The sequence below is a fragment of the Mus caroli genome, chromosome 12, assembly GCF_900094665.2.
Source record: "Mus caroli chromosome 12, CAROLI_EIJ_v1.1, whole genome shotgun sequence".
Lineage (NCBI taxonomy): Eukaryota > Metazoa > Chordata > Mammalia > Rodentia > Muridae > Mus > Mus caroli.
The window spans coordinates 100,176,170-100,190,344 of NC_034581.1; the positions used below are offsets into that span (position 1 = coordinate 100,176,170).

Here is a 14,175-nt window from a genome sequence, read left to right on the forward strand (position 1 = left end):
CTGTCTTCAGACACTCCAGAAGAGGGCGCCAGGTCTCGTTGCGGATGGTTGTGAGCCACCATGTGGTTGCTGGGATTTGAACTCTGGACCTTTAGAGGAGCAGTCGGGTGCTCTTACCCACTGAGCCATCTCACCAGCCCTGTTTTGCAATTTCTAAAATCCCCCACCCCAGGCTGTTTTCAATGACGTCTTTGTCACGTGTGAACTGCACACCAAAGAGAGCAGAGATTTCAGTGGCATAGAAGTACTTCTGCAAAGGCTCCCCATGGGACTCTCCCAGGGTAGGGGCTGCGGAGGGGCACATTGCCCTGTTGACCTGTTTGATGCAGATGGACTGTTGCTTTGCTTTTCAGGGCATCTCCCGGGAAGACCTGCTCTCGCATCTCATGGAGTGTGATGCTGTCATCTATAACATCACGGAGAATGTGCAGCAAGTGGAGGAAGCCTTGTGGGCAGTCTCCGGTCAGTGAGCTCTGAGGAACATTGCTATAGCTAGCTGGGGTAGAAAGCACTCAGCCCCGAGCTGCAGTCTGAGTCCCTGGTTAACTCTATAATCACAAGGGGCACTGTTTATACCCACTTTGAGAGTCCCAGAAGAACTGGTCTGAGAAGTGCCTAAAAGTTCGAAGTGTGTGCTAATGAATGGACCTGGGGGTGGGGACCCAGGGGTCTCCTGGGGTGTGTTGTGTGTTTGTTTGCTTGGTGTTTCTTTGTATCTTGAGACAGGGTCTTACTGTGCAGCCCCACCTCTGCGATGGTTTGTATATGCGTGGCCCAGGGAGTAGCACTATTTAGAGGTGTGGCCGTGTGTGTGTGTGTGTGTGTGTGTGTGTGTGTGTGTGTGTGTGTATACACCCACAGAGGCCAAAAGAGGACTGGAACTGGAGTTACAGGCAATTGTTAGCCACTGACTTGGGCACTACAGGAACTGAACTCAGGGCTTCTCCAAGAATATAGCACATGTTCTTAACCAACTGCTGAGCGATCTCGTCCAGCAAGACGTGGTACTCAGGATGCTGAGGCAGGAAGATTAGGATCCTGAAACCAAGCTGCCTATGCAACAAAACTGTCCAAAAAAAGTAGCAAAAAAAGACAGGAAGGGAAAAAGGGAGGAGAGGGATGGAAAGAAGGAAAGACTACAGCACTGGAGACACAGCTCAAACGACGGCTTGCCGTCAGGGGTTCAGTCCCCAGGAGTACACAAACCAGGCACACCCATAACCCTGGCACCTGGAGGGTGCAGACAGAGCCACAAGTCTAAGGTCATCCTTTGCTATGTTGCTATGTTGTTGGCGGCTAGATTAGGGGACAAGGAAAGAGAGAGAGAAAGAGAAACAGTCCTCTATGACACACAGACACACAGTACTTTGTGCCAACACTTCGTTATTTAGACATGTTACGGAATTCTTCTCCCTCTCCGTCTTTCCTGTGTGCTCTGGGAGGAAAGCAGAAAGCATGGAAGAGAGGAATGACTCCCGGCCGGGGCGGGGGTGCATCCAAGGAGTGTGTCTAAGGGGGCACAGGCAGAAGACGTGCAACCTATTATAAGTGTCCCACATTTTTAAAAAGGTGACCCAGTTAGAGCCCTAGACATGTGACACATATTCACAAAAGGGGCCAAAGTGAAGCGCAGTGGAGAGGAAAAGTTAAAAAGGCAAAGTGGAGCAGAAGAGACGATTTCCTTACGAGAGTTAAAAACAAACCGTCAGAGAAACATTTGAAGTTGGTTCAGGCTGAAAGCGTAGCATGGTGTCCCCAGGCTTAGTTCAGTCCTGCTTCGAGATCTGAGGGTGAGACCCTGCGTTTCCCCAGTGAGGACGCCCACACCACAGGGTGTGATGGTGTAAGGAATCCCCTATGAAGACTGAAATGTGCCTGATGCCCAGAGTGCCAGGACCCTCTGACCTCACTCTGTATACGCCTCAACAAAGTCATACAACAGTCCGACTATTCCAGTGCCGCCATCTGGGATGCTCGGCACAGCCTGTGACAGTGATGCACTCAGAGCCCTTTGCGCATGTCTGTTGTACAGGCTCGTCACGCCTTGTTTGTTCATAAACTCCATTCCCACCTCACCTGTCCTCTCTACCGCAGCCTTTGGGATGCTGAGGTAGAGCCCCCACCCCACGTCCACCCTCCGAGCTGGCTGCAGTGTAAAGGGACGATAGAAATTACCTCCACGCCTGAAGCCCGCTAGGCAGAAATGCCCTCTGTGAAACCCTACAAGGTCTTTACCCTCTGACAAGCTACCTCTTGCAGAGGTCCCCACACTCATTATGGACTGCTCACGAGCACTTGTAAATCCAGCTCCAGGGAGATCTGACACCTCTGAGGACGGCTAGCCCCTGAAGTCATACAAGAATACCCACACCCAAGACACACACACACACATACACACACTAAATGGAATGAACATGTTTTAAACTAGGCAAAAAGAAGAAGAGAAAAGGAAAGAAAGAAAGAAAGAAAGAAAGAAAGAAAGAAAGAAAGAAAGAGGAAAGAAGAGAAGAGAAAAGAAAAGAAAAAAAGCTCTTACATAGATTCCAAAATCTAAATGGCTGCTCTGTTTTTTTTGACCCCGCAGCATTGAATGAAGAAATCAGCCATTTTGAAAAGCGAAAGGTGTTCATTTTGTTGTCAACTGTGATGACATGGGCGAGATCCAAACCCCTGGACCCTGTAAGTAGAACTCGAGTGAGCTGGGTATCCCTGCGCTCCTGAACCCCCTCCCATCTCAAGCATTCAATAGAGTTCGTCAGCCCTAAGGGAATTCATGTTAGGGTCTGGGAGTCGATACACAAACCACGCATACACTAATCTCAGTTAGGCAAGAATAGTTTATTGAACACACACCATAATACTGGACGTTCCAGGTCCACAAGAAGAAAAAACCTAATTGCGGCAACCGTCTGTCAAACAAAAGGGTAGGCTTTTGTTTTTTGTTTTTGTTTGTTTGTTTTGTTTTGTTTTTTATTTCTTTTGAGACAGGGTTTCTCTGTGTAGCCCTGGCTGACCTGGAACTCACTCTGTAGACCAGGCTGGCCTTGAACTCAGAAATCCACCTGCCTCTGCCTCCCAAGTGCTGAGATTAAAGGCGTGCGCCACCACTGCAGGGTAGGCTTTTTATAGGAAGAACCAGGTTCAAAAGTTGGAAGGCAAGTAGTGGAGGGGTACACCATTTTGGGTAACTAGACAATCTTGTCAGCTCACCTTCAAGCTGATTGGTCCCGAGTGAGTACGGAGGGCAGTGGACAGATGCTGAGCAGGGGGATTTCAGAACGCTGAGATAACAGGGTGCAAGGGATTCAACCGTAACGTTTTGGCTTATTAGTAGCATTCTTTAGTGTTAGTGGAAGTGTAACTATGACCTGAATTTCACCTTGTGAGTAACACGTGAGTCTGAATACAAAATGGCTGCAGCTATGTTAGAAGGAGCATGCCTCAACCATTCAACTCTAGGGAAGATTATTATTTTACACACCACCAAAGCCTGGTGAGGTTTGCATGTGTTGTTTAGTTGTTTTGCTTCCGCCGAGACAGCATCTTACCTGGTCCAGGATGCCTCAGACTCACTGTGAGGCCAGGGATAGCTTTCACTTCAGATCCTTCTACCTCTGTACCCAGAGAATTGGGGTTGCAGGCCTTCATGGCCCTATTTAGATTTTTTTTTTTAAAAAAGATGTGTACTGGCTGGTTTTGTGTCAACGTGACACAGGCTGAAGTTATCACAGAGAAAGGAGCTTCAGTTGGGGAAGTGCCACCATGAGATCCAGCTGTAAGGCATTTTCTCAATTAGTGATCAAGTGGGGAGGTCCCCTTGTGGGTGGTGCCACCTCTGGGCTGGTAGTCTTGGTTCTATAAGAGAGCAGGCTGAGCAAGCCAGAGGAAGCAAGCCAGTAAGGAACATCTCTCCATGGCCTCTGCATCAGCTCCTGCTCCCTGACCTGCTTGAGTTCCAGTCCTGACTTCCTTTGGTGATGAACAGCAGTATGGAAGTGTAAACTGAATAAACCCTTTCCTCCCCAACTTGCTTCTTGGTCATGATGTTTGTGCAGGAATAGAAACCCTGACTAAGACAAGCTGTATTCATTTATTTTATGTATGTGAGTACACTGTACCTGTACAGATGGTTGTGAGCCTTTACTGTAACTGTACACCATGAGCCTTCATATGGTTGTTGGGAATTGAATTTTTTTAAAACCTCTGCTTGCTCCGGTCAGCCCCACTCGCTCCAGTCTGCCCTGCTCACTCTGGTCAACTCTGCTCGCTCAGTCCCTGCTCACTCTGGCCAAAAGATTTATTTATTATTATATCTAAGTACACTGTAGCTGACTTCAGGCGCACCAGAAGAAGGCATCAGATCTCATTATGGGTGGTTGAGAGTCACCATGTGGTTGCTGGGATTTGAACTCAGGACCTTGGGAAGAGCAGTATGCTAAGGATCAAACCCAGGGCTTTGTGTATGTTAGACGAGCACTCTGCCACTGAGCCACATTCACAGCTATGACCACCAAGAAGTTTAAATTGCCTCCTGACAGACAGTGACACTACCTAAGGATGCTCTGGTCATGGCCTGACCATATATGTGATAAGGATCCAAGAGGGTTATCTCATTGGTTATTTTTCATTGCTGTGACAGATCAAAAGCAGGTGGAGAAAGGTCTGTTTTGTTGTTTGTTTGTTTGTTTGTTTGTTTTTGAGAAAGGGTCTCACTAGGTACCCTGGCCTGGAACTCACTATGTAAACCAATCCGGCCCTAAACTCAGGGATTTGTCTGCCTCTGCTTCCCTAGTCCTGGCATTAAGGGTGTGTGTCTCCACGGGATGAGTGGGTTTATCTTGTCTCACTGAAGGGATTTGGGTCACCGTGGAGGAGAAAGTGTGGCCGGTCACACCAAGGCTGCCTGCCCTCAGAAAGCAGAGATGAGGGCTGATGCTTCTCCTCTCATTTCATTGAGTCAGGGATCCCGGGATGGTGGCCCCTCCCTCCTCAGGTAGGTCTCAGGCATGCCCGCCCAGCAGTGTCTCTCCTAGATGACTCCAAATATGGACGAGCTGACCATGAAGATGACCTAAATTTACAGTTAGTTATAAAGGAGCTAACGTTCTTACTGCCCGAGGACAACGCAGCCCTCCTCAAGTCCCAGCGCAGCGCATTCCCCAAGTACCTGTGTGACTCTGGCGGACCTAAACCCGCGGTGAGCACAGCACGCATGCGCCAGTCGACCACAGCTGCTACGTAGTGACGAAAGACACGCGCCTTCTTCCGGGCCTGGCTGGCTGGCTGCTTCTTGGTTATCACACTCTGCTGCTCCAGAGCCCTGTGGCTGTGTGACAGCTTCTCACTCAGTGGAGAATCACCCTAGCGTTCTCTTCAAGACTCATCAGATGGTACGATCAATCTAAAGTGATGAGGACATTATAGAGTTCAACACACAAACACACACACACACCTGCCCCAGGGAAAAGACCACCAACTTAACCCGAATTATAATTAGTTAAGTGTATTGATACTGCTAGCGAGACGGGGATCTCTGAGCCAAATGAGAGACTGCCATGCGAAGTGGACTGAGGGAAGGACTTTTAAACGCAAAACTCACAAGAAGACCTTGAGTGTCGGCACAAGCAAGCCAGGAACCGCTGTGCACTGGCGAGATTAGGATGTCAGGGTAACCTCAAAACAGTCCTTGAATGTTTGCCTAAGCAGGTCATGGAAGCAAGCAAAGAAGGAAGAAGCAGTTATACTGTAACAAAGCAGATGGTTTGGCTGTATCTATGGGGGTGGGGGAGGTGTCACTCTGTCAGGGTTGATGGGACATGCCTTCCAGGGACTTGAAGCCAAGACAAATGGTTATTAGGGACCAAGACGAATGACTAGTATAAAATGGAGTTTCCTTAGCCATCAGGACAGTGCAAATGGTGTACCGGGTCTCACACACGCCAGCATTGACAGTGCTTCTCGGCTCTCCAGAGTGGGAAGTTATTGATTACGAGATACATTTTCTTAGCCATTTCCAGCCATGCTGAATCCCGGACTCTGGTCCCTATGCAGCAGGCACCTGCACTGACAGAGCCATCTTGCTAGCCCCCGTTTGTTTTTAAAGTCTAACTGTGTTCTGTGGGTGAACAAAGAACCCAGAGATGATGCTAACTCGGCCAAACTCTCAGAACAAGGATGGCTGACAGGTCCTAGTTGTCACAAATAATAACCAGCTAGCCAGGAGCCCACACAAGTTCCAGGCTGGTGGAACATAGTAAGTAGGCAGTCTGAAAGGTCACCTGCAGACTTGGCTCAGTGGCCCACAATGAAAGTCCCAGCTACACAGGAAGCTGAGGCAACTGGATCATTCCCAGCACAGGAAAAGTTCAGCTCCTGCCTGGGCAACATCGACCCTTGCAGAAAGAATACATCAATAAAACAATTAAAACAAAGGAAGAAGGTCCAGTTCACAGAGTCACCAGATTTCATTTAAAAAGTAAATAAGCCGGGCAGTGGTGGCACATGCCTTCGATCCCAGCACTCAGGGTGGGAAGCAGAGGCAGGCGGATTTCTGAGTTCCAAGACACCCTGGTCTACAGATTGAGTTCCAGGACAGCCAGGACTACACAGAGAAACCCTGTCTCAAAAAACAAAACAAAACAAAAACAATAATAATTATCATAATAATAAATAGATAAACAAGAGTGAAGCCATGGTGTGTGAGCTCAGTAGTTACCATATCTGTTCACGAACCAGTCAGAATTTCCAGAAATGCCAATGCCTTTTTATACATAACAAGGAAAGGTTACAATGTCGGAAGGAGAAGAGCTGCTCACTCAGCATCTATCAGAAAAGGAAATGATCACTTCCCTCAGCAGCAAGGAACTAGCCCACCCCCACCCCTTACCCTCCTTCCCCCCACCCTCCTACCCTGCCCATCCCCACCAGTGAAAAGTGGACTTAAAGCACTCTGGAGTCAGGAGGTAGAGGGTTATTTCAAGCCTAAGAATTCTGGGCTAGCCCACACAACACAAAGGTCTCACTTGGCCTTGTCCTGGCTTCCTGGGTTGGTTTGTTTGTTTGTTTGTTTGTTTTGTCATTTGTGTCATTTTGTGTTTTTATGTAAAATACACCTCACTGTGCTGATGTTGTTGTAGTAGTAGTAATGAAATTTAAGGACTAAAGGTGAATAGCCCAAAAACCAGTACCAAAGGTTCACAGCACAGAGCCAGGTCCTAAAGGCAAAAACTGAATTGACGACCATGACTGGTTTCAGTCACAGGCTTCCATGCAGCTGGCTAGACTGAGACCCGTCCCCTTTCTTTAGTGAAAACATGTGGCTAGAGTATCTTGCAGTCCACCTTGTAAAATGTGACTGTTTCTGCTGCAGACACAGGGGCTGACAATGGGGTAAGCCTAGAACAGTCATAGCGGGCAGACTGGTCATGTTTGCCAGGGCTGTGGAGCTCCAAGGCTCCATCCTTCCTGTACCCCTAGATGGTCTCCACAGCAGGCAGCAGCCACCATAGTCCAGGAAACTTAAAGCTGAACCTTGGGCTAGAAAGATGGATGCTTCTAGATCATTCTCTTTCCAGACTCAGTGCGAGTTTGATTGCTAAGGTCAGCAAATAAAAGTGCATACAAGAGCAGTCAGCTCAGTTTATATTTCCGGTAAGTAGTGACTAAGTTTTAGCACAAATATTATTTCAGGGCACATAATGTAAAAGTGTATTCATTTGTTTATCTTGTTGTCCCATTTATTTCTTCCAAATCTGGCAGCCCTGTCTATGGGTTGGACACGTCGATGAAAAAGAACAGCCGATTGTGTGATATGTAATTTGTCCAGGATATGCCACTTCTGCAAAATGATGGAGTCCCTACAGTTACCTTCACAAACTAATTTTCTGTCTTTCTGCTAAGAGAATCCCTGGTACTGGGGTTGCCCCAGCCCCATTCCCATCCACTCATCCATCCACTCATCCATCCATCCATCCATCCATCCATCCATCAACCAGTTTGTCAGCCAAAGCTCCTAATTCATCACTGAAAGTGCACCACCAGCCTATCTAGTAATAGTATCCATGGCAACTCTCTAGCCCCAGGCTCAGCTGTCAGCATCCCCAAGCATGAAAACCTCTGGATGACTGTTCCGGGCTGTGGATTCTGTCTTGGGATGGGTTTATCTTCTCGGCCAATCAAAGCATTAAAGGGGAAGAAAGAAGTATTGTTAGAAATCTCAGAGTCCCAGCAGAGCCATCATATGACCACTGGGAAATGGGACTCCCTGCTGGGGCTCATTCATAAAAGAATTTCTGAGTGGACACAAGCAGAGGCGTGAGGACAGTGTACCAGTTTAAAAGGAAAGCGCTAGAGTGGGCAAACGTTAAACCTCAGAGCTGCCAGGAAGGGAAGAAGGATAAATAAAAGGAGCAAAGCCAGGCAGCTGGAGCTGAGGCGGCACGGAGGTCGGCTGCCTGGAGGTAAGCGAGGAGGAGAGTCTTAGAAACTCAGTAACAGAATAGGCGATTGGGGAGCTTCGAAAGCACCCGTCGGTTCTGACCCATATCTGAAGGAAGAGAAGGAAAAGAAATAGCACGCAGATCCACGTGGTGGGGGCTCTGGGGACTGCACTAGAGGGCCAGAACTCTGGAAAGGAAAAAACGCTTTATCTCAAGGTGAACTCTCCTTCCTAGGTGTTTCCCTAGAGGTGACACCTAGGTCCTTGACCTGTCCCATTGGATTAACCCTTAAGGAGAATCGGGTGGTGGTGGTGCACACCTTTAATCCCAGCACTTGGGAGGCAGAGGCAGGCAGATTTCTGGGTTTGAGGCCAGCCTGGTCTACAGAGTGAGTTCCAGGACAGCCAGGACTTTACAGAGAAACCCTGCCTCGAAAAAAACAAAACAAAAACAAAAGCAAAACCCTTAAGGAGGTGTGCTAGCTAGTCCTATGTCAACTGGACACACAAATTAATCTGAAAAGAGGGAGCCTCATGTGGGAAGATACCACCATAAGATCCAGCTGTTGGGCATTTTCTTAATTAGTGATTGGTGGACACGGACCTAGTCCATCGTGGGTGTTCCAATGGTCCTGGGTTCTATAAGAAAACAGGCTGTGTATACCTGTTAGCAGCACCCCTCCAAACCCTCTGCATCAGGGTTCTGCCCTGCTTGAGTTTCTGTCCTGACCTCCTTGATGATGAACAGCAATATGGAAGAATAAGCCAAATAAACCTTTCTCCCCAACTTGGCTTTCTCTTTTCATCACTGCATTGTCTCAGCAATAGAAACCCTAGGACGGGGTGAGGAAGATTATCTATCGCCACCTAGTGGTAGATTCCATTCTTTACCTTTTTCCTTCCTTCCTATCTGTGGTCCATGACAACCTTGCTAAATAAAATGTAATTCAGGTTGTGCTGCAGGCCTGATTAAAAGGCGTCAGCCCTGGCTGGAGCACGGCTCAGAGGGCAAAGGTGCTCACAGAGGTTCCCCACATTGAATCCCCTGAACCCCGTTAAAGTCAATCACATAGTATGAATGGCTGTCATCTCAGAGCTCCAACATAGGCAAGGACGTCCCTGGAGGCTTGAAGGCCAGCCACCTTGGATGCTTGCTAACCAAAAACCAAAGAGACCCTTTCTCAAAGGAGGTGGACAGTGAGGACTGACACTCAGGGTTGTCTTTTAGCCTGCACACGCAGGCCACCTGCACCTGCGTGTCCACATTCACATGTGAATATTTACACACCAACCACCTGTCACGATCAACACGCCCCAGTGTGGCCCACAGCCCTGAGCATCTGCCTGCTGCTGCCTTCTTCATTAACTTCCAGTTTCCACCACAGCTCTAGTCTTTTGCAGCAGGACCTCAAATAGTCCAAAGTGGCTCAAATGCACGCTGCAGCCCCGGATGGCTCTGAATCCCTGATCCTCCCCTGCCTACACCTCTCCAGTGCTGAGATTTCCATGCCTGGCCCTTTTTTTTTCCATTTTTTTTTTTTAATGAATCCCCATTTTTTTTAAAGATTTATTTATTGATTATATGTAAGTACACTGTAGCTGTCTTCAGACACTCCAGAAGAGGGCACCAGATCTCGTTACGGATGGTTGTGAGCCACCATGTGGTTGCTGGGATTTGAACTCTGGACCTTCGGAAGAGCAGTCGGGTGCTCTTACCCACTGAGCCATCTCACCAGCCCTTTTTTCCATTTTTTTAAACTCACTTCAATTCCAGGGCCAGCTGAGGAGCCTGTGACAGGATCTCATCTCCTTAACTACAGCCTGTACTTTCCCCAGAATCCATCTTTAAAGTCAAGAGCATGCCTGTGAGAACTGTTCCTCTTTTTTTTTTTAATTTATTTATTTTATGTATGAGTACACTGATGCTGTCTTTAGACACACCAGAAGAGGGCATCAGATCCCATTACAGATGGTGTGAGCCACCGTGTGGTTGCTGGGAATTGAACTCAGGACCTTTGGAAGAGCAGTCAGCGTTCTTAACCACTGAGCCATCTCTCCAGCCCAAGAATCTCTCCTCTTAACTGAGCAAATTTGCAAATATGATATACTGGCATAAATACTGTCATTTGTGGGCTAGGGAGATGACCTAGCTGTTAAAGTATTTAGACAGCAGAAAATACCTGTACATGTGCACCTGCCAACACACACACACACAGAGGTATGCATAAAAAAGGGAAAATCCACCCTGGCATTCATATTTACATGCCACACCTTTCTTGTATTGTTAGTTTATCTTTTTGTTTACTTTTGATTTTTCCAGATATGGTTTCTTTGTGTGGTCCTGGCTGTCCTGGAACTCACTCTATAGACCAGGCTGGCCTTGAACTCAAAAATCCACTAACCTCTGCCTCCCAAGGGCTGGGATTATTATCACCATGCCTGATTTTTTTAAGTTCCTGAATGCCTTTGACCATGGGTAAATTTCACTCTTCACTTATTATACTATAAATGTATTGGATTTTTTTTTTCCCATGGCTTGAGATCAGGTCTCACTTTATAGCCCTTACTAGCCTGGAGCTCAAAAGATCTGCCTACCTCTGCCCCCTGAGTGCTGAGAGGAGAGAGAGCATGGGCACCACTCCCTGCCCATGTCTATGGTAATAATCCACTTCTTGTCTTGAATTAATGCCTTTCTCAGTGTACAGTCACAGTGTTACATCCAAGACACAGGGACCCCAAAGACCACCAAGGAGCCAGTGCCGATGCAAATACACAAGGGTCTTTACTACAAGCTTGGGTGTAAGAACGCTCACCATCACCACAGCAGGGGCTCAGTAGTGAGAGCCTTGAGTCTAGGGGTTCAGGGTATTTATTGTGGCTACAGCAAGCTTGGGAAATTTCCATACAGGTCAGCAAGTTAATATTTTAACAACTGCATTTCTGGAGTAATCTGCAGGAACCAAACATGGGGGCAAAACCACCTGACAATCAGGATGGCTAAGCTATCTATTTGCTGCAGGATGTCTTAGGTTATCTACACGTATCTTGGCCCTGCTGTTGTAGTCTGTCTGGCTATTGCTATGAGGGGTTGTCATAGGATGCTTGCTCTTGGGGACTTTGTGCACTCTCAAAAACAAAGTTGTTGTTTTTGTTTAGCCCAGTTTAGAGGTTTCACACACTCTGGTTACTGCAGTCACAGAAGGGAGAGGTCTAGGGCTCCCAGGAGCCAGATCTATAAATATAAATTCAAAGCAGGTGGTTTTACATATGTTAGTATAAAATGGCCATGGTATCCCATGCCTGTAATCCCAGGACAGAGGAGGTGGAGGTGTTAAACCTGAAAACTGCAAGGAGAAAGACCAAATCCATGACTGTCCAATTAAAGCAAGCTTTATAAAATACTGGCCAGGCTCATACCTGGGACCCCACCCCCAGCCCCCTGGGAATGGTGCTGAATTATTTTAGTCAGGCATTCATAAAGGCTGAAGCCACAGGCTATAGTACTTCCTGCCACCATCCAGGGAAAAGCATGCATCCTGCCTATTATGAGATCAAGTAGGCTCAGCGGTTAAGAGCACTGTCTGATCTTCTGAAGGTCCTGAGTTCAAATCCCAGCAACCACATGGTTGGCTCACAACCATCTGTAATGAGATCTGACGCCCTCTTCTGGTGTGTCTGAAGACAGCTACAGTGTACTTACATATAATAAATAAATAAATCTTTGGGTGGGGGTGGAGGGTGGGGTGTGGTTGAGATCAAGTACATCCTGTGCAGCTGGGACAACCAACCTTGTTTGGTGGAGTGAAAACACCTGACTTGCTATTTTCTGTGACCAGCGGCCCCCAGCATTCCAGGATGTTACGGGTCCTTGGGCACGCAGGGCTTACAGGTTACTCACACTATGTGATTCAGTTGGCGCATAGGAATTGCACGTGTCCATGGGGTACGTTTTGATGAGTATGCAGTGTCCTTGTTATGTCCATCACTGGGAATATCTGTCCCTTCCTTATGTGGGCACTGTTGGAGATTCTCTGAGCCAGCTCTTTGGAGATGCGGGCTTCATTCTGGGGAAGCATAGAGCATTACACTTCCATTGAGCCAGAAGGAGCGCCTCCTTCGGCAGGGCCTCTTCCCCTGGCTCTGGGGCACTCGCCTTGCACCTTGTGTCTCCCTTAGGACGACAACGAGGTTCCCTTCACAGAAGAGGATTATCGAAGAAGGAAACATCACCCGAACTTCCTGGACCATATCAACGCCGAAAAAATTGTTCTCAAATTCGGGAAAAATGTGAGTCTGGACGCAGAGACGGCTGTGGAGTGGGAAAGGCTCCTTGCCAGGTGGTGTACCTGGGCTTTTCTCTCCTCTGCATACTCAGCCCTGATCCCTTTTCAGACCGGTTTTTGCACGGCCAGGACACCTTACTACAACAGTGCAAACTCCGCGGTTTATTTCCTCGTGCATCCCCACGGGTGTGAGCTTTGGCTCAAGCAGTGTATCCTATCCTTAGGGAGTTCCTGGCCCAGATTATGATCCAGCCGTCTGACCTGAAAGCCCTCTGCTGGGCCCCCAGCTAAACTCGGCCTCTCCTCCACCGAGGGGTCTGGGCCAATAACTAACTCAGTAGGGATGGGAAGGAAGGGTCCACACACTATCGTGGTTCTTAGAGTCTCTCGCAGTACTTTTCTTCAGAAAGCTCTGAAACGTGCAACATCCCTCATACCAAAAGACATGATGGCCGAGCATTTGCCTTTAATCCGGGCCCTCAGAGGCAGATGGATCTCTTTGAGTTCCCAGACAGCCTGATCTACATAATGAATTCCTTCACAGCCTGGGCTACATACAGAGACTTTGTTTTGAAAACAAACAAACAATAAAGAGACCCAGGCTTGAGTAGGGGAGGAATTCGTTTGCTCAGGATCGCACAGCCAGGGATGGCCAGGCACTGTTCTGAACCTGCCTAAGCTTTTCTGATTGTGACTCTGGCAGTAGTCCCATTGGCTGTCCCCATTTCACAGCTGCGGTACTGTAGAAGTAGGGTAGGGAACTGTCATTCAAAACAAGATCTGTCAGTCACCAGACACTGGGGAGGAGGTAACATTTTTTTTTCTTGATTCCAACTCCATTATTCAATAAGGTTTATCTTGACACAGCTGATTGTAAAGACATGTCTATAAGCTGGATCCAGTGTCACATACCTGTTACCCAACGTTCAGGGCCAACCTGGGCTACACAACACAATGCTTTCTGACAAAACTACAGCAACAATGCCAGGGCCTGCAGGCACTCACCTGTACTCACAGCTCTCTGGAGAGACTGAGGCAGGAAGACCACAAGTTCAAGGCCTGTCTGGACTGCAAGAAGGAGTTCTAGACCAGTTTGGCAACTTTGGTCTAGGATAGGGACTGATAGGGTAGGGTGGGGCTGGAGAGATGGCTTGGTGGTTAGGAGCACACACCCAAGTTCAGTTTGTGGTTAAGAGCATGGACCTAAGTTTAGTGTGTAACAGCCACTTGGAGGCCCCAGCTCCAGATGTCTGATGCCTCTGACATCTTAAGGCACCTGGACTCATATGCACCCACCCCAAATAATTAAAAATAAATCTTTTATCCAGGCAATCATGGTGCATGCCTTTAATCTCAGTACTCAGGAGGCAGAGGCAGGCAGATTTCTGAGTTTGAGGCCAGCCTGGTCTACAGAGTGAGTTCCAGGACAGCCAGGGCTACACAGAGAAACCCTGT

At 47.9% G+C, this 14,175-nt stretch overlaps 1 protein-coding gene across 2 annotated transcripts in view; it reads left to right on the top strand.

Moving 5' to 3' along the window:
- Window positions 1-14,175, top strand: part of Ak7 (adenylate kinase 7) — a 77,033-nt gene that overhangs the window by 7,802 nt on the left and 55,056 nt on the right. For both annotated transcript variants that reach the window (XM_021179123.1, XM_021179124.1), the window contains exons 3-5: window positions 354-462; window positions 2,585-2,679; window positions 12,614-12,724. In XM_021179123.1, coding sequence (XP_021034782.1) covers window positions 354-462; window positions 2,585-2,679; window positions 12,614-12,724 — 315 coding nt within the window. The remainder of the gene's footprint in view (window positions 1-353; window positions 463-2,584; window positions 2,680-12,613; window positions 12,725-14,175) is intronic.